The following is a 27,779-nucleotide window of genomic DNA, read 5'->3' as shown; positions in this document are numbered from 1 at the left end:
GGAAATACGAAAATAGTATAGAATATCAGATTCAATTTGAATAGGAATAAAGTTCATTCAATCAGAAAATAGAATTAAAAGAATTGCCGTTTAATCGAGAGAAAATAATGAAATATATTTAAATAGGATCTGACATGTTTTAATAAGGAAATAATAATTAATGGATTATGCTTTTATCATGACTTCGTTCTATAGGATGCAGTTTGCTGATTCTGTAGGTGAAAAAGAAAACAGTTTTTACAGGATCCAGATGACTCCAATAGGTAAATAATACTTGAAAATTACTTTCCCTGCTTAAAAATTCCTATTGGAAATGGTTGAATCCTATAGGCTTTTTGAGAACTTGAATAGGAAACATCACATTTGAATAGGAAAAGTTAAGAAATTTTTGCTGCTTAAAAAATGTCTGATACTATTATACAAATCTGAATAGAAATAAAAATGGTAATCACGAACCTACAGAATTTAAAACTTTTCTATTGACACAACCTAATAGGATTGGTTCTCAAAAAAAGTTAGTGATTTTATATATAAATATATATTGCTTTATTTTCTATAGAAAATAAAGAGTCTCTATAGGCAATAAAAGTAAAGATTTGAATAGAACATTGATCGATTCAATAGGATAATCAGACTTAAAACATTTATCTTTATTTCTCAATGCCGCAAAAGAATTTTGCATTATTTAATAGGTTGAACTCCTACAAAATCCGTTAGAAGATGAACGGATGTGAATCAGAAAATACGACTTAAAGATTATTTTAATTTTATATCAAACTAAAATAGAATTTTGCATTATTTAATAGGTTAAACTCCTCCACCATCCAATAGTAAATACTCTTTCTCTTATTCTAAGCATTGTGTTGAGAATTAATCAATTCTCAAGTTTGAATTATCAGCTTATAGGAACTTTGGCGGCCATCTTGGCACTAGGTCTATAACCAATCGACCAAATAATCAATATTTCTAATTCTAGTCACTCATTTGACTAATTTTCAGTCTTCATTTTGACCAATGAAGTTCCTGTCGCCATTCTTTTTCTGTTCTCGAACCCTCGCTCAGGCCTCGGTCGGTGTAGGACGCTCTCTCAGCGCTCCGCTGGCGGTATGTAGGTGGGTAAGTCTGTTGATACTGCCTCTTCCCCTATCTCCGCTTCACCCGATAAAAAATCCGAATCCCTATCTCCTAAGACACCTAATACTTACTCTGCCGACAACAACGGTCCTTACCAAATCTTTATCAAACCTCCCTCTAAATTGAAAGATTGGCATCCAATCAAAATCGCAAAGACGGCCATGGTTATCTTAAAAATTCTAAACAGACATACTAGTCTAGTCGAGTCCAAACCGATAGGTAATACCCTGGTTATTACCCTTAAAGAGAGAACAACGGCAAACTCCTTGATCGGCCATGAAAAGTTCGAAGAATGTGGTCTAGAAGCTTTTGTCCTCAGTTTTAGGACCTCTAGGCAAGGAGTTATCAATAACATACCCTTAGACCGATCGGATAAAGATCTAAACGCAGGCCTATCCTCGGAAATTTTGTTCGCCCTTATATTCCCCAAGTCAAAAGATGCGCGAATTGCCTTGTCTTTGGACATACCAAAAAATTCTGCCGCACAAACCCTAAATGTGACCGCTGCCATGAATCAGCCCACCCCTCCGGTGTGATCTGTCCGGTAGCTGATAAACCCCCCACGTGTATTAACTGTCGCGGACCCCACCATTTTCGGGAACCTTCCTGCCCACAACTCTATTTCCTCAAGAGCATCCATGAACTTTCTGCCCAAAACAATATCTCATACTCTGAAGCAAAAGCCCTGCTCAAATCAAACCGTTCTTCAATAGCCTCCCCCCACCCTCTTCCTTCTTTTATTTCTCTGATTACCCCTTTCTAGCTGACCAACCAGCCCCTTTAGCCCCCTCTCCGTCGTCACATAGTCTATCTTCCTCCTACGCTTCTGAACTCTTCGAGTAACAGTATCCCTGACATAACCATCCCTACAGAATCTTCACTCATCATTAGTGAAGCCAACATCAGCCTTCTCACAAATTTCCTATGAGGTATTACCCAATTTCTCCTAGATCTAAAAATTCACGATAAGCATTCATCATTAGTCGACCAGCTTCTTAAAACTTGTCACCAACTTCTTGAGAGCGTAAGACACTCAATTACGTCTAAACTCTCTTTCTCACTCTACAATCATGGATCGTGGCCTAAAAATTCTTCAGTGGAATTGCCGCAGCATATTTGATGAAAAAGGCGATCTTGGACTGGTCATACTAGATTACGACGTACTACTCTTTCCTGAAACTTGGCTCTTCCCCTCTACCGACTTTACCCTCCCTAACTTTAACATAATCAGGAACGACCGGATGTTCGGTTGTGGGGGTGGACTTATAGTCGCCATTAAGCGAAACCTAACCTTCAAACATCTACCAGACTTTCCCACCTTTCCTGACTCCCTGGACACACTGGCTGTTACTATTTCCACCAACTTGGGGGACCTCTTCCTCGTCTCGGCCTGCAGAGCTCCAGGTTCCTTTACTACAGCATCTCACGGGTCTCTTATTTTCTTCGAGCTTGCTAAATTCCCTAACTGTCTTTTTGGCGGCGATCTTGATGCCTATCACACTTACTGGGGCTCTGTATCAGGCTGTAGGAATGGAAATGCTCTATTTTCTACCGCTATCAGCCATTCCCTAGTCTTCCTTAACGATGGCCAACCCACGCGCTGCACTAGACCTAACCAAAGACCGTCTGCGGTCGACATCACCTTATCCTCGCCTTCACTCTCTCCTCTCATCAATTGGTCAGTCCTCCCTGACTCCATGGGAAGTGACCACTACCCTATCTCCATTAAATGTGGAGTTCTCATGCATACCTTCAATCGTTTTTGCCACAAACTCAACCTTTCTCAAGTAGACTGGCAGAAATTCTCCACCCTACTCTCTCGCTCCACTGTCCCGCCACTCTCCGATGACTCTACAGCTCTATCAACTTATTCTGATATCACAGACCTCATCAACACCTCAATTTCAGCTGCCAGCAAAATGCCACCTACTAAACCTAGACCCAAGAAGATACATCCCCAGCCTCCAGGTGGAACGAGGACTGCGCTATTGCTGCCTCTCTCCGGAGACAAGTTCTTAAAAAATTTAGATGCCACCCTACTTGGTACAGCTACTTGGCCCTTAAAAAACAACAAGCGAAAAGGGAGGGCTACGCTCATTTCTACTACTCTCTCAACCAAACTACCCCCTAGGTTCTATTTGAAAGAATATTAAGATTTTCAAAAACGTCTCCCTAACTCGTCCCTAATACAGAACCTCAACACCCTAGCTGCTATGACCGCTTTCATGGAGAAGTTTACCCGTTCCTCCTTCGTCAACGAATCTCCCTGGGACCCACGTGGCCTTCTGACCCAATCTCGACCTCTCCTCTTCAACACTTCCTTCTTGATCCTTTCAGTAAATTAGAGCTTCTCTCTGCCATGAAGCAAGTCAAGCGAAAGTCTACCCCGGGTCTAGATCAAATCAGTTACGATATTATCAACAAATTCCCTGAAAACACAACAGAGAACTTACTGTCATGTGATAATCAATTCTTCACCTACGGTATACATCCCGATGCTTGGAAAAGCCATTTGGTCTACCTTATCCCTAAGCCCGGATCTACTAAATTCAGACCAATAACCTTTGCCCCATGATTTCTCAAACTTTTCGAGAAGATGATAATGAACAGAGTCCAATGGTAGGCAGAAAATGAGTTTCGCCTTCCTGAGTCTCAATATGTGTGGTGTGACAAATATTTTATAAAAAAAATAAAATAACATCCAAGATAAATACAAGGTTGGCAAGATTTATTGTCAAATTAGTTCATCCGAATACTCCATATAAAATAATACAATCTTGAGGTTTATCGACGCTTTATATTTACAAGATATAGTAAAATGAATCCAGGTTTGACACTGGATTCCGCGACATAAATTCGAGTCACGACATATATTTATAAATTATATCAAAATGAAAATCGTTGTGATAACTCAATTAAGCTTGATATAGATGCCGAACGCGATCTAGATTTAAGGCTTTACGTTTTTCGCCTAGCAAAATATATATATATAACATCTTCTACCGTACTTATCTGCCTTTTGGTTATCTTTTATGTTAACCCTTTTACTTGATGAGTTGTGACCATGAGCAGTGGCGGTGATCCCAGCAAAGAAATAACGATGCTGCCCAAGCTTGCACTTCCTCTAAAAACGTGATTTCTCTGAGTCACCAATCTTGGTTCCTTTTTGGAGCAGGGCGACAGTAGAGAGACAGTCAGTGTTCCTTGTTCGGCGTCCAAGGATGGAGAGAGAGAAGATGGTGTCATGACAGCTCGACCATGGGTCAAGCGGCACCTAGGAATAATTAGAAATTGGGGAAATGCCCCCTAGATTTTCACGCGGGAGCCTTTAGCATCATTAATTAGTGCCAATGTTTACCTTTGAGCACTACATACGGTTTCCATAGAGGGCAGAGCACGGCCGATGTGTTGGCTATTCTCAACGCCGAGATCTTAAACCCCTTCATTAACCGCGGGGTCACTGCGGTAGTCAGTCTCGACATGGTTGGGGCTTTTGACCATATCATTCCCAAAACCTTAATCACCGAACTCTACACCAAAGGTTTACCTATCAACTATTGCCTCTTTTTCCACAACCTTATCAGCTCTGGGTCGCTCCATTTCGTTCTTGGCGACAAACTATCTGCTCCCAGAACCGTCAACAGAGGGGTTGGGAAAGGCCTTATTCCCGCCCCTTCTTTATTTGACTTGTACGTCTCTGATGCCCCCCTAACACATTCATATAGGCTCCAAATTCATAATGTTTGCCGATGACTTCTACCTTATCTCCTCTTTCTCAAACGCTTTAAAATCACTACAATTGTCTCTAAACAAAATGCTGCGCTCAACTTGGCGAAGAGCTGACCTTACAATACTCCTTAACATATATAGGTCTCTCATTAGAAGCCAGTGGGAATATGGTTCCCACATCCCCTCAACCTTCAATCCCTCCTTCATTACTAACTGGGAAAAAGTGTAATACGCAGCTATCGGTACCGATTATTTGAACTGGCCAGCCGGTATCTCCTGCGATCGGCCTCATTTTACGAACACCTCCCTCTCGACTCCTGCAGATCACTTATGTACTCAGCGCATCGTAAACCCAAACCCATTCATACATTAATGACAATTTCTTCTCACACGCCTCCCAAAGCACGTGGAACTACAGAAGTCTGGTCTTTCAGGGCATTTTCCCTCTTCCCTACCAGTTTTCATGCATACCATTTGATCTGTCACCATTTATCGACATCACTTCAGACAATGCTTTTAAGAACATTAATCTAACCGAAACTGCCAAAAAATTCACCTAACTTATTACTAACAAATTCCCACAAACATAGAACGCTTTTCACTGACGGTTCTAAAACTGATTCTGGCATTTTTGTGGGGTTGGCCGTGTTCTGTCCGGATCCGCACTTTCAATATAAGTTTAAAATCTCTTCCTACGCCTCTACTTTTACAGCAGAAGCCATGGCCATCTTTCAACCCCTGCTTATAATAAAAACCCGCAAAATCCACAATGCTTTCATACTTACTGACTCTAAAAGTTCCCTTCAATCCTTCCTTCATATTAAACCATGGCAGTCTTCACCATTCGCCCTCCTGGTTGTCCACACCTTACACGAACTTTTAAACTCATCTTTTAACGTCAAACTAATTTGGATCCCCGACCATTCCAATATCACCGGAAATAAAACAGTGGATGCTCTTGCCAACGCAGCCAGAAGCTCTGGTACAAGAATCTATTGTAAAATACCTTATACCGACCTCTACACCCACCTCAAATCAAGAACTCTTCAGAAAACTAGATCACTACTCTCCTCCGAAGGACTACGGAAGGGTACCATCTACTTCAAACACTACTACCGAGGCTCTCCTAAACCCTGGTTCCACAATATAAGACTGAAGAGGAGAGAGATAGTAACCTTCAACAGAATCCACAGTAATCATTATAACTTCAACGACTCCCTTCATCGAATAAACCTTCAATCACGATTTGGAACATATCTTATATCACTGCTCTTTCTACGCCTCTCAACGTCAACATCTGCTTAACGCTCTCTCTAAGACCACCATCAAACTTCCATCTGACATTCATCCGCTTTTTAAAAACTCCACTCCACGCTTAATTCACGCCATCTGCAACTACTTCAAGATGTGTAGATTCCAATTATAAAATCTTCATCAACAACCGATAAGTTACCGACCTATCATGTCCACCTTTAATCCAGTCGACCACTTGCAAATCACGAAATCTCCCACTAGGGAGTTACGGCTATATAAAGCAAACGCTTTGACGCCATAGAATATGATAATAATAATAATTTTTCGGTTCTCATTCACGTGTACACGCCATTCTAATTCATTTCTCTAAAAGCTTTTCTGTTCGAGTCAATCATTAGTGCTAGTGTCATTCTGAAACTACAGAAACATTCATTTTTTCATTTTACAACTAAATCAATTAATAATTCAAGACAATTCACTGTGAATCCAACTACTTCAATTAAATTCATTTTGCATTGCAATGTTAGGCTAACACCACGTGCACAATCATATTTTCTTGATTAGAGAAGCTTGTTGAGCTCGTGTGGGAGGTCAATAATACCGAAAACACCAAGTTGAGTATTTTCTAGACAATTAGTTAAAATTCAGTGATTGAAATTGACATTCAGTGATCTCTACAGCCATTCATTCTTTTTATTCAGTGACAAAAAAGTTGTACAGTACAGTGTATATTGTGTACCTGTTAGTGCTGAAAATAAAGATTATATATTTTTTATAAAATCTGACTTCCTAATTGCTCTGATCCAGCACAATCATCCCTATTCTTAAACGGTTAGGTTATTCAACGTTGAGATTTTCTCAACACATTGTATCAATTGAAAAGCAAAAGCCGAATGGACAATATCGCGATGAGAAAACATTTTCTTATTCACATTTTCTTGCTTAATCAATTGTTAAACGTTCTCATGAGAAACGGTCCTGTAGTTTCTTATGAAAAAGGTGATGTGTTGATAAAATTATTTACCAAAAAGTTCTTATGTAATCTGATTACATTCATTCCAATAGAATCGTACCGAATATAACGGCGTCATCAACTAATAAATTCTTATAGGATCTTATAAGGAACGATCTGATAGTTTCTCATAAATCAATTCAGAAATCAAAAAATATTATTTGTTTATTGCTTCTTATCAAGTTTCATAGTATTCGTTCTTGCAAAATCTTATAGCACTGGATAGAAGGAAGAGTTATCACTTTTACCAATAGATTCTTATTGCTTCTTGTAATATTTTTCTGATACATTCTTATTAAACTTATTTAGTAATTAAAAAATGTTATTTCCTATAATTTCTTATTGAAACTTATCATATTGTCACTATTCATTCTTACATATAAAATCAACCAAAAGTTTATTTCACTTTTATGAATTCTAATTAATTCTTATTGAAAAGTTATACAACCATTTTTGGTCTTCCAATAAACCCGATACGTTTTTATTCCTTTTCCTTCATTGTCTATTAGAAATCTGTCGGAAATTATAAGTTTTTGTCGGTTTGTTTTACCAGGGATAAAAAAATTTACTCGCGTATGGGTTCATATTATTTGATTGTTCGTCATTGCAATACCCGAAAATACGCTAATAAACGTGGAATCGCGTCAAACATGTTAGGTATTTATGAGTGCACGGATATATCAACAGACTGAAAAAGCAGTCTTTATTGATTTTATTTTAAATTTTCTAGATCGCATAATTATTTGATGCATGGAAAATAACAATGTAAATAAAAAACTTGTTTTATTCAATTATACTTCGAAAAGTAAAGATAACAATGATATTAATAATAGTATTTATTACAGTAATGTTAAATTTATTTCTACCCATCAATTATATAATTATCATTATTTTGTTATGTCCGACTAAATATTCGTTCCACCACGTATCCCTTTTTTCTTTTTTTTCTTCTTCTTTCCCTTTCCTCTTTCCTTTTACTTTTAGCATAAGATTTAGACCGCTGACCAGCATTTTTCTTTTCCATCAACGATGGTCAGCTCTTTTCCAAGCCTTTTGACTTGTGGCAGGGCCCGGGGCCCCAAACTGCAGACGGTGCGCTTTTTTCCTGTTCTGTTCTGTGGACTGGGAGTTTTCCAGCTTAATCAGCTTGAGAAACTTTCCAGTTCACCAGAAATCACGCACACATAAAATGACGACTCAGTCCTTACAATGCAATACTTTGTTGAGTCGTTGTTTATGTCGGCTGCTGACATTCAAACCGGTGCAGGGTTACTTCCGGCGACTCTGGTTACACGCGGCCACTTCGTAGACCAAACAGCTCTTCTCAGGGCTTTTCGTCGAAGACCATAGACCCGTCAAGACGGCCCGCGTATCTAGCATCGCGTCGAACTAAATAAAATTTCTCCTATCCTTAGTCGTTACGATAATCTCTGTCGAGACGCAGTAACGTGAATATTCTCTCTATCGAGGCATCAATTTTAAGTATAGTTACAAAGTTATAAAAGTAAGTTGGGAAAATTAAATATTGTTATCATTAACGTAATAATAAAGAAAAAAAAAAGAGAACAAAAAAAAGGAGTGTTGTGTGAGTTATTCATAAAACCATCTTCCATTGCTCTCACCTCTCAACGTTCCGGTACCTGGTTCAGGATTACCTTCTTGGCGAGCATTAAGGACCAAGGTAAGTTCCAATTTTGTTTTTTGCAATCAACCTCATACTCTAAACCGGGAATCATCACTAGCAAGAGGGGAGAAAAGCGCGGGCTCTTCTAACGTTCCCTAAGAAATTTCCTTTATCACAACAAAGAAAGGGGGGAACGAAGTTTTTTTTCCCTCCGTAGCAAAACTACCTGCCCTGTCCGACGCCTCCCCTCCTTTACACGCTACCCGCAATCACCTTTTCTCTTCCTCCATAGCCTCACCATTAAAGTTTTAATTGGTGGTATTTGATGTGAATCCTTGACCTTCTCTACTCTTGCAAAGATTTGTTTCCTTATGAAAAGAAACTTTTCCTCGCGGTTATAAATAGATACATTATTTTTCAGTTAAATTCATCTATCATTATTAAATTTCAAATATAAGATATATAAAACATATTTATATATAAGATAGCATGGTTTAAAGTTGATGTAATACTCTAAGCCTATCAGTTACGGGGGCTTCGCCGCAACTTATCTTATTGTTTTACGCGATCTTTCCCCATAAAATCGCTCGCTGGTGAATTTTGAATCGACCCCAGTAGTCCTACGAACGAAACGAAACCGGTTTTCCCCTTTTAATATTATTTTTATTTAAATTAAAATTCAATCAGTCCCCGCCGACTTGGAATTTCCTTGTCGCGAGACTTTCTTTTGAATAACCTGTCAAGGTTTAGTGAGCTTTGAGGGCGAAAACTATTTCTATAATAATCGGGGGGGGGGTGTAGACCCTTGCTGGTCCCAAAATTTCTATCTTTCACCCCCTAGTTTTCATCTTTAAATCCCTTTAAAGTCGACAGCGCTAGAAACGGAAGAAAGTTGCCGTCGGATCGCGCTGCTCTCAGCTGTAGGCTGCCTCCAGGGTTCTTTCTTCTTTTCTAATTCATTAAAATTAAATGCAAAAAAGGTCCTCTTTGGTTCAATTAGTTTCACAGGACCATTAACAAGTTATTTCTCCCATTTTTAAAATTTATAGAATCTTTATTAAAGCTCAAACTCAGATTTTTGCTGGGCCAAGTCAAAGCCCGCCCTTCGAGGAATTCACTTCAAGTTTTTCGCTTTAAAAAAATCTTACAAAATAATCGTCATCACATTGGTGGAAATTTTAAAGTCTAAATAAATTATTTATTTGACGTTCCGCTTCAAAAGGTCACTAAATCTTGTCACTTTATTCAACTTTTAGAGAAATTGAAGATTCGAAGGCAAGGCCACGCCCACTTTCTTTGAGTTGCTCGGCGATCTACATACGTCCATGCATCGGGCATTAACCGGCCCCGCCCTCCCATTGTTTTATCACCTCCTTGTTTATTTCTTTAGCGACAAAATCAATTTAACCAACTCGTTTATTTATTGATAATTAACTACCGCGTAATATTCGGGGGTTATTCTTGTACTTCTAATCTTACACGATTTTACCTCTTGCAAATTCAATTATGGGGAGTTCGCCTGGTATGCTATCCCGTGAATAATTAATTATAATAAAAATAAGTTTTTTTCTCTCTCTTCTTTTTCTCCGTACATTTCCTTTAGTTCAGTCTTTCTAATGGATTGGCCTCACTGATATTTTTGTCTCCTTTCTTGCTCTTATATCATTATTCCCAGCGAGTTAATACTTTAGGACATTTTAAATCCTCATCTCCCAGTCCTAAATCCCTAAATTATCGACACCGAAAGAAAGAAAAAAAAAAAAACCCAAAAAACACGATTAATTAATCCCAGATCGAGTATTAATAAGTATATTATATTTAGTTAATTAGTATTAGAGTTTATGGTTATATTAATAATTATTAACTAATAGCGATAATCCTATATTAGCTTTAAAAATATAGGCATAATATGATCATTATATTATTATCACTACTCTGAATTAATTAATCGCGGATTGTTGCTACTGTCAATTTACTTAACGTTTTTGCTTAACATTTTTGACGGAGTTGAGAAAAAAAAAAACACAAAAAAAAGGGATTATAATATAGGGATTATTATATTTTATTATGAATAAAATTTGTTTTTCTTCTTTTCTTTCCAAGATTTTAGGGTATTGGGAAATTTGGTTTTGACGGAGTTCCTCCGTGCCAATCGAGCTGCTCTTTTGTTATCCGCACCGCTTTGATCAATTAATCAAGATAAACGCGAGTTGGAGTATTTCTCGATTTTCTCGCGTTCCGCGAGGATTAGCAATAGATCCTCCGTAGGCCCTGCATGCTATTTCCGATCTTTTTGGATAAGAGCTCCTTTAGATCTACTTGATCCTACTTAAGGCCTACATAGCTGAAATTACGTGGAACAGTTAGTGGGTTATCCTTGAACCTGTTTAGACGATTAGACATCTTTTTTGAGACATTTCCATGAAGATTTGTCCGCCAAACTCCCACTTTTCGCCAACATCGTGTAGGAGAAGTGCTATCCCGGTAAACCTTAACTGATCTAGAAACGTAACGGGATACTGGATGCTGGGATCTCCCTTTCTTAAAACCTTGTCTTATAGATCTTAGCGTTTTGAGGGTTTCCTTACCATTTTAAATAGCCAGAGATAAACCCTCTCTAGCTTATTCGAGCACTCTATCGGCATCGCGGGCTTACCCCTTCCTTTCCTGACGGAAAGGAATCACTCGAGTGAACCCGCGGCCTCATCGAGCTTATAGTATCGCGTTAGTCGATCCACCCTCCAATAACGATACTTCTATCTCTTTTTCCTCGCGTCCGCAGATTGCTACTAGCCATCTTTCGGCCCTTGACAACCCAAGCCGTGACTAAACACCGATATTTATCCAGGAAAAGATTCTTGTCGCTATTTCATATCAATTTGTTTAGTTATAAGCTAATATTAAGTACCCTTATTTTTCATTTTTCGCTTGCTACAAGCTCGAGACAATATACGCTTTTTGTGTTCCTCCTGCTTCTCTGCATGCCATCCTTATTCGTTTAAGCATACATTTGTAAGTAGCTCCCTTGCGCACAACCCGCTTCACTACTGGGATAGCCGTTTCCCTCTAAGGTAAGGAAATGAACTTCAGCGATCGGGAACACGAACACGGGGCTGCCAGCCACGACCGAGATCCTGGCGCGGCCGCCCCTGGCACGCAGAACCAATGGCACGAGAGGACTCTCAACAACACGAGCGCCATCGAGAGGTCACACTTTCCGGCGAAAGATTTCGCCTCCTTCCTCCCGGAGTTCTACGGAGATGGTCGTCCACCCGAAACCTTTATATGGTTTCCGGTCAAAATCAAGAAAGTTACGTTGCCCATGTTCTTAACCACATCTTTTCAGTCGGTCATGGGTGACAGCCAAGATAATCGTGCTCTTTTCCCCGACTCTCTAAAGTTGCTGTTAAAGTCTTATTCTACAACCTTCCTGAAGTCCTCCGGATTTTCATTAATCAATGTGTGGAGCTCCATAAGCTAACACTCGACGACCTCTATAAGCGTGTGCGCGGTGAGTCTTACGCGCAAAGCCCTTTCACGGAGGACTATTATCCTCACGCGACACGCCGCAGCGACTCCTGGGACCGCTCCAGGGATGGTCATTCCAGGGAAGACTCCCGAGAGCCTCACTATTCTAGGTATGATGAATATCACGTCGGGAGGAGAAGAGATCGTTCGCGTTCTTCCCGCTTCCTCCTCGCCGCCGGCCTGCCTCGCGGTCCCCTACTCCTAGACCCATGAGCAAATCCTCTGGGTCCCGATCCGAGTCCGAATCCAAACCCGAACCTAAGCCGAATTCAAAACGCGCAGAAGGGGACAACATCCGCAAGGTCTCTTTCACGGAACCTAAGCCCACTTCTTCAGGCAGTCGTGGAGCGTCCCCTGCAACTAAACCCGCCGTGAACGAACTCGAGGCTTGTAAAAGAATAATCAAAGAGCTCACCACTCAAATACAAGCCCTTGCCACTACCCTGAAGCAGCCCTCGGCCATTGCTCCCTTTCCTTATCCATTCAAATCCCCTTCAAATCCCAATCAAGCTCTAGAATCGGTCCTCAAGCGCCTCGGGAGATTGGAAAAAACTTTGAACTCGTAGAGCGCCTGTCCACAGGAGGGAGCGGCAGGTGCCCTCAAAACCGATCCCTCCTCCTCTATCGGCGAATTAAAAACCGCCCTCGCGGTTCAGGCAGAGACGGAGGAGTAACTATCGGAAACCCGGTAGTAACCATTTTCCAACACGAATATTTCTTCAAGCCCCTTGAGATTCTTCTTGACTCTGGCTCCAATCGCAGTTTCATCCACATCCAATGCCTTCACGACAGCGTTAAGGCCCGCCCTGTCACCGACCAGGTCTGCGGCCTTACTGACGGCATTGATGTCTGCGGTGAGGTAACCCTCACACTATGGCAAACCCCTATCAAATTCTTCATTACCACCAGCCCCCTTGGCGCCTATCAAGCTATCTTAGGTGACTCGTTCCTGGCCAAGAGTCAAGCCACGCTCTCATACTGGTCTAATACTATGGTATTAAAGAACTGCGGGGTTCGGCCGATCCCCTTTAAGATCCGTGAGGTATGGGTACAACGTGCCCACGCCACGTCACCCGGGCCCCGGGTGTTTTCCCGAAGACTTCACCTTCGTGGCAACGAACAAGGGTTTCTCCTGGACACTCGAGCTGATGTGAGTCTAATTAGTCTCGTTGCTCTCCGGCCAGGCGTTCCCATCGACCACACTCAGCTGCTACGTCTTTGGGGGATTGACGAGGATCATGTGGATACCATAGGAGTCGTCTGCCTCCGAATGTTCGAGGTAGACATCACTTCCCACGTTATTGACCTGGAAATCCCCGTCGAGGGGGTGGAAATCATCGGCAATGATGTGTTCTGCTAACAGAAGGCCGAAATCTCCTACGCGGATTAGACCGTGGTCCTCAAATCCGCCCCGGCCAAACCCATTTACTTCTCTCGAACATGTAAACCTTCGAGTCAATATATAATCCCCCCTCTATCCTGCATGATTATCTCGGTACCATTATTGGAAACCGAACTTACCGAGGGCTATTTGCCCCGGGTCAACCTGGGTAAGGGCCTGTTGCTGGGCGAGGCGGTAGTCCCCGCCCAGGACAACTGCGCCACCTATCTGCTCATAAACACTTCCGACTCTTCCCAGGAAGTCGAGATTTCCCCTCAGGAGCTCGAGGAGGTCACTTTCTCGGATGACGGAGCTACAGACACCGAGGAAGATGAGCCAGGCGATCGCCAGGAGTTACCGCCCAATTCAGAGTCCCGTACTCGACTTGACATCCTTGTGAGGAAGGTCGAATGGCCAAGCTACCTCACCCCACAAGAACGTCGACATGTCATTTCTCTTGTAAGCCGAAACCCCGATCTCTTGAGTATCCCGGGTGAAAAAGTGGGCAAGTATACGGCCAGGGAAGTGCGAATTCGAACCACCGACGACAAGCCTGTCAAGGTGAAGCGATATCGCTGGCCCCCAGAACTTGCTGCGGAGATTGAAACCCAAGTAAACGTCATGAAGGCCAAAAAAACCATCAAGCGCTCCCGTTCCCCGTATAACTCCCCCCACTGTGGATAGTCCCGAAAAAGGCCGACTCGAAAGGTCGGAAAAGATGGCGTCTGGTAATTGACTTCCGCGCACTTAATGGGAAGACAAGTGGGGATGCGCACCCTCTTCCTGATATAACCACGATCCTCGGCCAATTGGGAGGGGGGGGGCTCAATACTTGAGCGTCTTCGACCTGGCCAGTGGTTTTCACCAAATAGAACTGGACCCGGCCGATGGCCCGAAAACTGCGTTCTCCTCTCCCAGCGGACACTGGGAATACACTCGGATGCCGTTTGGTCTAATCAATGCTCCGGCCGAGTTCCAATGCATGATGGACTCGGTACTTTCGGGCTTGAAAGGCACCGAACTTTTCGTCTACCTAGACGACATCATTGTTCATGCAAACCATGCTGTATCATCCCGACCCTAACAAAACCTTCATTCTCGCCACAGACGCCTCCCCGGTGGCACAGACGCAGGAGGCAAACGATCCAGAAACTTACGACATGTAGCGTTTGCCTTCCGGGTCCTCCAGGACGCTGAAACGCGCTACTCCGACGATGAGCGAGAATGCTTGGCGCTGACTTACGGCATCAATCACTTCCGACCGTTTCTTCAGCCTAACCCGTTCATTGTGCACACGGACAGCGGCTGTATCGCCTGGCTAAGGGATGCAGTCACGCTAACCGCAATAGTGGCCAAATGGAAGGCGCAACTAAATGGTTTCCGCTTTACTGCGGTATGCAAAAAGAGAGTCGGTGATCTCTACGTGGACGCGCTGTCGTACAACCCTCCCGACCGTCCGGTCGGTAATGAAGATGAAAACCCAAGGGCCACCGAATCCTTTCTTCCTGAAGACCATCTACTAACCCCTCCAACCACCCTTCTAATACGCGGCGGTAACCCAACGGCGTTACCAGTCACCAACGGTAACGGAGGTGAACCGAGAAAACGAGGCCGACCACCAGGAAGTAGAAACTGTCCCAGAACGCCGCAAGTAACCGACACGATAGCGTCAAGACTTAGGAGACGCATGCAAGGACAACAACGCGAAGAGGGGAACACTGCAAGTCCGCAATCCACTCATCCCTCAACCAGCTCTTCCCACACAACTCCACCAAGCGGGTCCCACCCACTCCCGAACCATCAGGATCGGGTACTGGGGGGGCCACGGCCCCAGAGGTAAGCCTCCCGACGGAGCCAAACGACTCACAGACCTCACCGATTCCTCTTGACTCTTCTCGGGGCCTGGAAGACTCGGTGCTTAGCCAGGGTAGAAGACGAGTGCCGGTCCTAGTACCTTATCCACGTCTCCCCGTGTCGCCACAGGTGATAGAAGGTGTTAGATCCACTCTGGAGTCGTATGACAGGGTTCTGAGAGAGAGAGAGAAAACAGCACTCTAGCTGACTCTCAACGGGAACTAACCAACGAACTCGAACGTGATGAGGAGGATAATGAAGAAAAATACGAAAACCCAGAGGACTCGGATGATGCCGATGAGAGCATCGGGAGTGACAGGGAGGATCAGGAACCTGAGTCTCCTCAGCCTGTGCCTCCAGTCCAAGAGGCGCTGAACCTCACTTCGTTCCAGGATACGTACTGGGACAAGGGCGCGTATCAGTACATCGAGACTCCACAACCTTCCACTTCTACGCGCAACCTGCAGGACTCGTTACTGCGTCACTGTCTAGGACGTCCTTCAACCCTTCCTACGTTCGATGCCAATACTAGTCCTGCCGCTAATTCCAGCATCTTAACTCACCGTTTCCCAGCAACTCTCATAAGTCCTTCCTTTTAGCCAGGAGGAAGCGAGGAAGCACCTGCTCCCGTGGTAGCGACGGGGACACAGCCGTCCCCATCGTTACCGGCTCCAGCTAGCCAAGGGGTAATCGTGCGCCCTGAAACTTCTGGTTTCGAGGGGAGAGTTTCCGGTGACTCTAAGCCGGAACCTGAGATCGCGACGGAATCCGTCCCCCCACCCCGGACGCCCTCGCAGGCAGTTACTATAACCGTTAGCCGGGATGGATTCACGTATTCCCGGAATAACGTCGTCCACTTCCTCTCGGCTGACTGTGAGCTTGCTCAACCTGTCAGCAAGCTGTTACAAGCTCTCCACTACATATCCGTAGATGACCTTAGAGCGGAAAATCCCCTAGTGGGACAGGTTTTCGCCACCCCTCTTGGCAAGCACAGAGTGTTCACGGTGTTTGTCAAGAAACATCACTTCGACACACCCACGTCGGAACAGATTCTTCTCGCTCTGAACAACCTCAGGCTTGCCTTGGAGTATTACAACGTGCGATCATTTCGAATGGCCGAGAGCAGTGACGAGATCCACGTAAACATTCGCCCTTACTTGGCCCACGTGTTCACCACGAGCCCGATGGCGATCACCCTAACCCAGGGTAAGATAGAAAATCCCCTCGAGGACCAACGGCTGGAAATTATTCAGGAGAATCACGATACACCAGTGGAAGGCCATAAGGGCGAAATACTGCTGCGCGGTCCCCTTACCGGACATTCGCACCTCCACTATCGCCGAGGCCCTGGTGACCCACTTTATTTGTCTGTACAGTTGTCCAAGGGTCATCCTATCGGATCGAGGAACCTCGTTTACTAGCAAACTCCTGTCCCGGTTAGCTAAGATTCTCAGAATCAAGAGGGTCCTAACGTCCGCCTACTACCCGCAGTCAAATGGTTCCCTGGAGCGCTCTCATCACCTTTTGGTCGAATACTTACGCTTGCTTGTGTCGATTTATCATGACTGGGATGGATACTTCCCGATAGTCATGTTCAACTATAATACCACAGTCCACTCGGCCACCCAATTCTCTCCGTTCGAATTACTGTACGGAAAGGTCACCCGGGCTCCTACCACCCTGCCTGATTTCTCGGAGATCCACACCTACTCCGAAGCTCTCGAGGACCTCTTAATGAGACTTTCCGAGGCTCGGAGGTTAGTGAGAAGCAATCTTACCAAAGCTAAGGAGAAATCGAAAGAGCGATCTGATCGAAACATTCGCGAAGGAAGATATCGCCTATATCTACAAGGAACCCAGGAAAGGTAAGTGAGATGTACATTGTACCGGACCATTTGAGGTAGTAGGCTTCACTGAAAGTGGTAACGTGGTTCTGGAAACGGAAGCGGGTAAGCGCTCTGTCAAACACCCCGAGAGGGTGAAAAGAATGGTGCCACGCACTACCGCTGGGAACCCGGGCCATTCGGCCCCACCCAGCTAGCTCAGTAGTATTGTAAACTGCATGCTAGCCTAGTGGCCAATGTTCGTTACTAATTCTGTATGCATGAATAGCCATCAATAAGTGTGTTTCGTACGAATCCTACCCCTTTCCTTCACCTTTCCCGTTCTCTCCCCTGTATGCCCTCTGATGTCTCAGCAGGTCTTATGCATGCCGGCTTTCCCCAAAGCAGGACGTTCTTTCTTTCATCTCTTCAAGCTTATCGACGAGACCGACGACTTCCAGCCAATTCATTGTATCGCCTCCTGACAATAATCTGTTTACCCCTCCATCCTTTTGCCAGGAAATGTGGAAGGGTCTAGGATTGACCACCTCGTCTTGGCAACTGGATCCTAAACTGAGAAGGCCCGATCCTTGGGTGGTATTAGAACCACTCTTCCCCACCCAGCCTCGAGAAGCACAACCAAAGCCAGAGCTGCCTCTACGCCAGGCCATAGTGCCGGAGCCACGCCGAAGGATAAGCCTCATCGTCTTCGACCTGAGTGAATCCTCGGACGAGGAACTCGAGTTGCAACGAAAAGTCGCCCAGGCCGTAATCCGCCAACCACCTTCAGCACTTCCAAGGGGTCCTGACCCTGTTCCATCAACCGAGCGGGCCGAGCTGCTCGCACCACCCTCTGTACTCACGGACCGCTTCCTCGAAGGTTTAGCCCCGCTGGCCCGCGCGATCCAGGAACGGAGGCCAGCTCTTCAAGCCCTCCTCTAGCAAATCGGGCGGTACTTTTGGGCGAGGCCAGCGCCGGAGTGACTGAGGATGAGCGAGTTCTCGGACTTCGTGGAGGAATGGAATCGAATCAGTAGCTCCCCTTCTGCTCCCGCTCCCTCTCGCTGTGAGCGATGTTGGCGCTGCCAACGCCGAAGGCAAGCGCGGAGAGAGCGTCGCCTTTATGGAGGATCATACTACTAAACCCCTTGATGCCCCCCCCCCTTTGTCTTTCCTTTCCCTCTCGGCCACTTTTCCGTTTCACCAAATATACTAACAGATAAACTGTAAACCGACACATACTTAATAGAATTTTATAACTTCTTATACTCTACTTGGTTGACGTTATTCATAAACTGTACCTCCACCCTGTTCACTAATCTTAAGCATCCCTCCATCATAATGGATTTCCTGACTCCAGCCGATGGCTTGCTATCTCTCACTGGGCTGCGAAGTAAGTGTATTTCGGGGCCTAATCGACTGGTTTTGTTTCCTTTCCTCGTTCGTCGAAAAGGCAGGGACGGATGTCTGGCTTAATCCATCGCACCAAGACCCAGGAATACTGGAGGGACCCTCGGCTGTGGGCTTCCGGGCCCTGGGTAGTGCTGCATCGCCTCGAAGATGAAATCACCATCAAAGACGAACCACTGGCCCCCGCACCCACCGCCATCGTTCCACCAACATCCAGGACGTATCTCCGGGACGTGGAAACTCAAACCCTCCTTACGGGAAACACCTGGAATCAGCCTCTACCTAAGTCCTGTTACTCTCCTCAAACCCTATCCAGCCCTCCCAGATTTGTCGACCTATCCAATCCTCAATTCTCTTCTCTGATCGGGGGAGACATCCAGCTTACTCGAGTTGTATACGACTCCCTGGGACGCCATGGCCAGGGCCCGGACGACTTCCAGCCTATGCTGTCGGACATCTACCAGCTGGTGCGAGATCTAGACTCCGTCCGCTTCAACTACTATCAAAGGGAAATGGAAAGTCGCCAGCGTAGACGTAGACGCGCCTACGGACCCTGATGGGATGAGAACTCTACCGGCGGGACTCACCCCTCTCCACATCCTTTCTCCTATACATATACATGGTTATAACGCAATATAACCCAATAAACTCGAAAAATTAGTTAATGTTCTATATTTGTGTTCTTCTTCTTTCCCCCCCCCCTTCCCTTCCCCCAGTAAGGCTAAGTGCTAACCCTGCTCAATGGCGCAAACAGCTTGTAACTAACCAAAGAAAAGTTATTCTAAGTTGTCACTAACCTCTAACAGCCAGCTGCAGCAGCAAAGCATCACCAAGGCACCCTGCTGCTGATATGGACCAGCAACCGAAGGTCCACCGCGCCAATCAGACAACCATCTCCAGATCCCGCATAGCACCGGCCGCCAGGACTCGTCGGAATCGCGCAAGGAGGACACGGAGACATCTGCAAGAGGCCGCCATCATGCAGGGACTTCGCGAGGTCCCGGCTCGAGGCAGAGCTCACCATTCCCCGCAATCCATTCTAGACATCAGAGCAGCTCCCGCCAGAGCCGAGGTTAACACTGACGCTCAACCTGTATCCACTCCTGCTCCTAACCCCCAGGCAATGGATTTCACTCACGAGGATGAGGCCGAGGTTATTACGCAGGACCTCGCCACCTTGTCCCTGCAGCTCCCCTTACCTGCCTGGGCCATCACTAACGTCAAGCGGGGAAATTAACCGTTGGGGTCATCAACGCTCCTTGGATACTGGCCGAGGAGTCCGGTCAAAGGTGCTTACACGGGGCATCTAGTGCTAACCTCGCCGTTGGGACAATCCAGTCCGTGCCTCCTAAATCCCCCTCCCCTTCCATTAATAACTTCGCCATCTGTTCCAGACATGCCACTATTATTGAGTCTAGTCCTACTTCTGCACCGTTCTGGCGCTCACCCTGGTGACTCATACCGGGTTACAATGTTTCAACACCAGTCTGGCCTATACTATCGGGAATACCAGTCCGTCCAGCTAGTAAGCGAAACCTGGAGAATCCTCTCTACGCTGGTCGTGGATGCCCTGATCAACGCGCACGGTCAAGACACCCAGGCATTCAACAACTACTCGGACACTTGCCGAGAGACCTGCTCGCCGCAGTTCTGCACTACGGCTCTCCAAGAAAGCACAGTTCAGGCCGAATTAGACGAGGGTACCCGGCTAAGCAATCAACTGTACCAGGTCATCGAGCGCACCCCTACCCGGGACGTCTCGAACGACCGAAACCGATGTTCACCCTGGATTGGATTCATTGGAACGGGACTCAGAAAGCTGTTTGGCACCCTGGATTACAATGATTACGAACACTTCTCTAATGAGATTGCCCGCCTTTACAAAAATCAGGCGTCTATCAGCCACCTAGTTAACGACGCCACGCATATCATACGGACGGAAGTCGACTTCCTCGTGAGTGACCTTGCCCAAACCAACAAAAGAATCGATGAGCTAGCTTTCTACGCCGCTGCGATCTCGAAACAACAAGACCACTGGAGACACATGGTCGAAAAGGAGCGCGATTATATGTTGCTGGGCCTCCACCTTTTCCGCACCCTACAACAGCGCAACTCCCTGATGCAACAGGCCATCACAGCCATCGAAAAAGCTAAGAGAGGCATACTCAACCCGATCACCGTCCCAGCAGGACACCTGCGGGTGGCCTTGAACGACATGGAACGGAGGCGGCCACACTTGAACCCGCCGCAAGCGCTTGATCACATCGACCTCCTCAAAAATTTCGCGTGTCACCGCTACCCGGGTGGGTAATATCTTTGTGACCGTCGTCGAGATACCTCTCCGTGGAGAAGAGCTGTCCAACTGCCCGCCCGCTGATAACGGCCTGGCCTGCGCACCGTTACGAGCAGTCCAATCTTCGTAAAACCAGGCTATCTGCGAAACTGAAATCATTCGGGACCCTTCCAACAAAACTCTAAGACTCCTCCCTAGAACCGTCTATTAACACTCCAACTTTTCATCTGCAAGAAGCCGATGCTCGGGCCAACTGGGGCAGTGGTCTGGACCAGATCGAGAATGAGTTGAACCGAGTTGGTCTCCACCATCAACAAGAACGACGAAACAGGATTTGGATCAGCAGCACGCTTGAGGTAGTCGGGATAATTAGCTTTATCCTCACCGCTCTAAGTATCTACAAGGAGCTCTCTCTGGATCTGCTCAAGATCACTGCTACGACGACATCGAAGCATTCGAGAGAGGCGGGGAAACGATATCCCTCTTAAGATCGTCATCCTGAAGAACGAGTCTCCCGAGCCGCGTATCTAGCATCGCGTCGAACTAAATAAAATTTCTCCTATCCTTAGTCGTTACGATAATCTCTGTCGAGACGCAGTAACGTGAATATTCTCTCTATCGAGGCATCAATTTTAAGTATAGTTACAAAGTTATAAAAGTAAGTTGGGAAAATTAAATATTGTTATCATTAACGTAATAATAAAGAAAAAAAAAAAGAGAACAAAAAAAAGGAGTGTTGTGTGAGTTATTCATAAAACCATCTTCCATTGCTCTCACCTCTCAACGTTCCGGTACCTGGTTCAGGATTACCTTCTTGGCGAGCATTAAGGACCAAGGTAAGTTCCAATTTTGTTTTTTGCAATCAACCTCATACTCTAAACCGGGAATCATCACTAGCAAGAGGGGAGAAAAGCGCGGGCTCTTCTAACGTTCCCTAAGAAATTTCCTTTATCAAAAAAAAAAAAAAACAACAAAGAAAGGGGGGAACGAAGTTTTTTTTCCCTCCGTAGCAAAACTACCTGCCCTGTCCGACGCCTCCCCTCCTTTACACGCTACCCGCAATCACCTTTTCTCTTCCTCCATAGTCTCACCATTAAAGTTTTAATTTTACATAATATAATTATTTAAATTAGTCGGACATAACATTGAAAATCATTGTTATGTTAATAAATGTAAATATTTATATTTCGTATTCATTAATTCACAAGGGTATATGCACTGATGATAATTTTTAAATTATCAAATTATCATAATTTATTAAGTGTATGTTTTGGTTTGTAATAAAACTTCCTCTACTATTACTGTAATTTCGTTTATTTTTACTGCTTAATTAATTATTAAGAAATATTCTGTGTAGCAAAAAATTGTATGTGATTATGTATGCTGGTTTAGACTCCTTGGCTAAGAAATTTGGTTTAACTACAGAACATTTTGCTGGAAATCTAATGTTAATATGAAAATGTAAATAACTCAGAGGCTTTCCTTGACTTTTCTGGCCTAGTAGATTTTCCGGCGTGGTAAAAATGTAAAGAGTCCCAAAAAAATCTTCCAGGTCCAAAGAATAAATTAACGTTAAAACTGGCCAGTTTATCGAAATATTAGAAGAATAAATTAGCAGGCGTGATGCGTGTCTGTACACGTTGGTGTCCCACGACGGAAGAGAGCGAGTGCCACAAATGATGAGACCTTGTGGCTAATTGAAAGGACACCTGTTCGAATTTCTTTTAATTAGGTGAGGCATCCGCCTAGGCGCGCTAATTAGAATTAAATAATAATTTTACACCTTATAAGGCTTAGCATGTTAAAAGTGTCTACAACTTCGATTTGCAGTGTACAGATTGAAAAAAAACTGCTGAATATAAACTATTTAGTTAATGGTATATTTAATTAAATTCAATATTGAAATGTAAAAGTAATCCTTTAAATTTGATTATTAAATTGTATTATAGTGACAGTATTCCGTGGAATGACAATTTAAAAAGAAAACACCTCGAGGATACAACCTCTGATTCATATTTATCCTTATCTGGAGCAAAAATTTCAGCAGATGATTAGACATCGCTGAAAGCCTCCGCATTCGTTCCGGTGCCGATCTGAAGAAAAAAGAAAAATTACATTGCTTCTTAAGTACACTGAGAAAATTTTCCGGGAAAAATTACTCTTACCCAGGTAAGAAAATATAATTGGTTAAGCCTTAAGCCAAGCTTGTCCCAAAGCTGAAGAAAGTTGGGACAATATTGGAAGTAAGTATGGTCGAACATTGTTCCAACCATGGAGGATAACCACGTTCCAATATCATTTCAATTAATTGGGACAATCTGTAAAAATAATTCTGACCCAATCCCGAAAAAAAAATCTTCATAATTTTATAATTTTTATTCGTTTATTATAAACAAAAAGTACAAAAGACAAAATTATTTAATATTTTATATTAATTAGAAACTGATGATGGACGTAGTTGAAAGCCTTATAATAGGGTATATATATAAAAAAAATTACCAGCTTTATGTGTATGAAACTCATTGAATTAATTTTCAATTTAATTTACTTTCAAAACTAAAATCACAGTGATTTGAAATATATTTTTTTAAGAAAAAAAAAGATTCTTTTACTCAAAGGCTTACACAAGTCCATCGAATTATAGTGATAAGGAAAGTACATAAAAAATAAATCACTTAAGGGATTCGATCTTGCAATCTTCGTGCCCGACCTCCTTCCCTATCTCCACTTTCGGCCAAAAATTTACTAGTTACTGAAAGAATTTTTAATTCTCTTTTCGATTCAGAGTATTTTGTTTCTATGAAATCTAAAACATAAGTAATTAAATAGTTATAAATATTATTTAAAAGTTTAAATTGAAACGATGTAATGAAAAGTACATAAAGTTTATACTAACCGGTCATTATTTGATAAACATTTGTTTTACTATAACTCAATTTCGGTATATTTCTTTTCGTTACACGCCCAGCTCCACTATATTTCTGTTGCACTTTTTTTTTCATTAGTTCTTTTAAAATTTTCTTGATATCTTTGTCATAAGAATTTGAACCACTTGTTATGGTTTCAAAAAAGCTTTTCTGAAAATTTAATGTTCATTGAAGATTTTTTATATTGAATTAAATATTATTATTTCTTATTATTCATAGACAAATATTTCTTTTGGGAGTTTGAAAAAATTTGGTATTAATATAATATATGTGCATCATTATAATTATTTAAGTAATTAAGTATTAAATAGACAAAAATTTTTTTTCTATAATTACCAGCAAATTTCGTTTATCTGGATCATTTAAGGTATTATTAAATTCTAAAAAATCTTCGATTTCTTCTATTGGTAATATAACACCGAGTTGCGATCGAATCGACGGACCTACAGCAGTTTTTTTACATGGCAATGTAATTTCCGATAAGCATTCTTTGAGATTTTTGAATTTATTTGTGAAGTCATATTGAATACTGCTCTTAAATCTTTTCATTAATAATTGGCACATATCCATATGAACGTCAACGTAATCAGCAAGAATATCTGCGAATGAAGAAAAAAATAATGTTTTCATCAAACTGTTCGTTAATGTTAATGCTAACTTACTTTGCTTATCATTCATGTTTTGCCGCAATTCTATTAATTTGTCGAATTGATTAAATAGCTTCCTATCAGCAATAATGGTATTCGACATTTTTAAGGGTTTATATTTGTGATATTTATCAAGATGATTTAAATTCGTATGGTTAAATGGTGATTGTCCAGGTGAATTTAGAAGATCCTCTTGAATCTTGTCTTCTGTTCTTGGAATATTTGGTTCTAAAATATTGAGAAATTCGAAATTGTATTAAATTATGGAAGGATCATTAAAAATGAAAAACCAAGCATGACAGTCATTACTTAGCCTTTGTTGTTGAAGATCTGAGTGGTTTGATGTTGGAGAAAATGTTGTTTTACGTTTGGAAGTCTATTTACGTTTTGCGTTATGTCCAGAATGTACACTATCAAATGATTTTGGACCAGTTCTCTGTGAATTTTCTTCAATTGATTCTGAATCCGATGACACCTTTAAGTTCATTTTTCGTTTTTTATTAAGCGGAGGCACTATAGTTGAATCAATAGATTGGTCACTATATGAGCACTCATTTTGGCTTATTTCTCTTTCTTCTGAATTTGAAAAAGACGAATGTCGTGAAATTCTCTTTCTTGGGATTTTTTTCAATGAAGCAGCTTTTATACTTGTCAATTGTTTATCAAAATTTGTCTCTCGAGTATTTTCTGTATATTGAAATGTTTAATACATTAATTTTAACTTGAATTTAAACGTACAGAAATGTCAATAGTAAAATTGTGTTGATAAAACAAAATTTAGATGCAATAATAAAATATCTTCTGATTATAAATGTACTATGACAGGACTTTTTACCTTTGGTAAGGGAATATGACTCTTGTACATCCTTGTTACTCAAGTTGAGCTCTTCATTGAGTAAAACCAGAGCTTCCTTCTCATTTAATTTTGGTACATCTTGTTTTTTTAACGTAGCATCTTCAGTTTCAAGGTTTTCTTGAGTATAAGCCCGATTTAGTCGTCGTACACCTTGTTCGTAATCACCTTCGATCAAATAGTAAGTTAATAACGAATTGTCATTACGTTTTCAAAAAAAAAATATAACTTTACCGGCACCACTTAGAATCTCAATATTCTTGGAAACGATCCATTTTTCTTTGTTTGGTTTTTTTCTATTCTTAACCCAGTTTTCAAGATACCGATATTCTTGTTTTGGTGGATAATAATACATATAAGGTTTCTCACGATTAATGAGCCATGAACGAGGTATCAAATCAATTAATGACTGCCCTCTTCTCTTTTCAGCAAATTTAACAACAAAATATCGAGAAGTGTCTATAGACTCCATAGTTGTTTCATCGTTTAAACTAAAATAAGAAACATATAACATAACCTTTAAGTGAAATGTATAATACGAATAATTACTCACTGTAACTTCACATTACTTCAAAATAATTATCAATTAACCGTGCAAGTGACATATAGATACATAACCTTAAAACTTTCTCTTCTTTAAATGTATTGAACTAGTGAACTCACCAATGGATTATAATATAGAGTTACAAAGAATAAAAAATTCTTATCACAGCACCAAGTTAATCAATCCAGAGCAATAAATTCACAAATCACACTTTTGAGCATTAGTAAATTTCTTCACAACGGCGTTGTAGGAACTAAAGCCTTGTGCTCCCTTTCTACCGGTTCTCGTCTCAGCTGACTGACTGCGCAACGATAGTGCGCGTTTCATATTCCATTTGTGCTACGTACGAATACACTAAATTCTAAATATATATTTAAACAAAATATTGTACATATTATAAAGTTGAGTAGTGATAAATAAAAAATTAACGTAATCTTGATAAAAATTGAACGTTATTTTCAATATACATTATTGAAGAATGAATTCTTATTATAAAGTAAAGAAATATCGTTACTTCAAACGTTTAGAGGTTATCATGAACACCAATGACACAAATTTTAATGATGAAAGTGAAGAAATGAATGACTTGCTTACAAATCAAGCCGTGGTGACTTCTTCTGAAGGTGATAAAATAAAATAAACTTTATAAACAATTTTAAAAATTCTATATTTATATTAATAGTGAATAAAAACTTTTTCAGTTCAAGAGAATGAAAATGCAGATACTTTTGACAATTCTTCGATAAATCCATCCATGAGTGGCCTATCATCCGAAACATTCATCGTATATCATGCTGACTTGGACAGTAATAGAGAAAGTGACATTGAGATATTAGAAAATGCAAATAATAATATTGCTGCGGACATTTACACTAAAATATTAAATTGGTCTTTGAACAATATGGACAAAATGGCCTTAACTACATTAACAGAATTATTACATATTCTTCGAAGTGAAGATTTTATTAATTTTCCAAATACAGCTCAAAAATTTCTCAGCTTTCAACATTCAGTCAATGTAACCACAATGATTACTAGGAAAGAGAGTATTGGTAATTACTGCTACTTTGGGATTAAAAATAATCTTGAAAAAAGAATATTTCCAGAAATTTATACGGAAAATATTATTGAAATTATGATACATATAGATGGAATGAAGATATATAGAACTACAAAAAATCAGCTTTGGCCTATATTACTGAAAGTTGTTTCAAATAATTATGAATGTAAACCGTTTGTTGTCGCTGCATTCTATGGAGATCCTAAACCTGAATATGTAAACGATTTCCTTCAAGATTTTGTCATTGAAGCAAAGGAAATACTTTTGAATGGAGTAATATTGAATGGCGAAAAGTATAAAGTTAAAATTAGATGTCTGATAGCTGATGGGCAAGCACGTGCTTTCTTGAAGAATATAAAAGGACCAACAGCTTTTTTTGGATGTGAAAGATGCGTTATTGAAGGAGTTACAGTTAATCGGAGAAGAGTTTATCCTTATATTGATTGTAAAAAACGAACAAAAGAATCATTTATTGCGATGGATGATAGTGAACATCATTTAACAACAGAGCCTTCAATTTTGATTAAAATTCCTAATTTTGACCCTATAAAGGATGTCGTTTTAGATTCGATGCATATGCTTTATTTGGGTGCCATGAAAAATTTACTAGAAAAATGGATGGGTCGCAAAAGTCGTTCCAAATTATCCCTTAAGAGCCGTCAAATATTTCGACAGCTTATAGAAACTATGACACCTTACATCCCAT

General features: G+C 42.0%; 3 protein-coding genes across 3 annotated transcripts in view; all 3 read right to left on the bottom strand.

Moving 5' to 3' along the window:
* Positions 1–22,970: 22,970 nt before the first annotated feature.
* fbp (fructose-1,6-bisphosphatase) overlaps positions 22,971–27,779 on the bottom strand; it is a 115,308-nt gene continuing 110,499 nt past the window's right edge. Inside the window, exon 5 of the mRNA XM_035080436.1 lies at positions 22,971–23,135. The gene's annotated coding sequence lies outside the window, so the exon portion shown is untranslated. The remainder of the gene's footprint in view (positions 23,136–27,779) is intronic.
* Positions 23,682–24,922, bottom strand: LOC118065278 (uncharacterized). Its single transcript, XM_035080448.1, has 5 exons — positions 24,907–24,922; positions 24,632–24,844; positions 24,306–24,568; positions 23,939–24,119; positions 23,682–23,848 (listed from the first exon to the last, which is right to left on the bottom strand). The coding sequence occupies exons 1-5, from the start codon at positions 24,920–24,922 to the stop codon at positions 23,718–23,720; spliced, it is 804 nt and encodes a 267-aa protein (XP_034936339.1). The 3' UTR covers positions 23,682–23,717.
* LOC118065269 (uncharacterized) lies at positions 24,746–25,945 on the bottom strand. The gene is made up of 4 exons (XM_035080441.1): positions 25,704–25,945; positions 25,452–25,637; positions 24,926–25,303; positions 24,746–24,844 (listed from the first exon to the last, which is right to left on the bottom strand). Exons 1-3 carry the CDS (start codon positions 25,939–25,941, stop codon positions 24,993–24,995), a joined length of 735 nt encoding a protein of 244 aa, XP_034936332.1. The 5' UTR covers positions 25,942–25,945; the 3' UTR covers positions 24,746–24,844; positions 24,926–24,992.

Source organism: Chelonus insularis, unplaced genomic scaffold, assembly GCF_013357705.1.
Source record: "Chelonus insularis isolate UGA/USDA-ARS -01 unplaced genomic scaffold, ASM1335770v1 contig_28_pilon, whole genome shotgun sequence".
Lineage (NCBI taxonomy): Eukaryota > Metazoa > Arthropoda > Insecta > Hymenoptera > Braconidae > Chelonus > Chelonus insularis.
This window is presented reverse-complemented; position numbering and strand designations above follow the sequence as displayed.

Excerpts from the sequence above, each read along its gene's own strand:
- LOC118065278 (XM_035080448.1), bottom strand. Across the intron at positions 24,569-24,631 it reads AAACATGAATGATAAGCAAA|ATATTCTTGCTGATTACGTT; the intron begins GTAAGTTAGCAT and ends CTTCATTCGCAG. Across the intron at positions 23,849-23,938 it reads TGTTTATCAAATAATGACCG|ATTTCATAGAAACAAAATAC; the intron begins GTTAGTATAAAC and ends CTTATGTTTTAG.
- LOC118065269 (XM_035080441.1), bottom strand. The coding sequence starts at position 25,941 with ATGGAGTCTATAGACACTTCTCGATATTTTGTTGTTAAATTTGCTGAA. Across the intron at positions 25,638-25,703 it reads TGAGATTCTAAGTGGTGCCG|GTGATTACGAACAAGGTGTA; the intron begins GTAAAGTTATAT and ends ATTTGATCGAAG. Across the intron at positions 25,304-25,451 it reads GTCATATTCCCTTACCAAAG|AAAATACTCGAGAGACAAAT; the intron begins GTAAAAAGTCCT and ends TTCAATATACAG.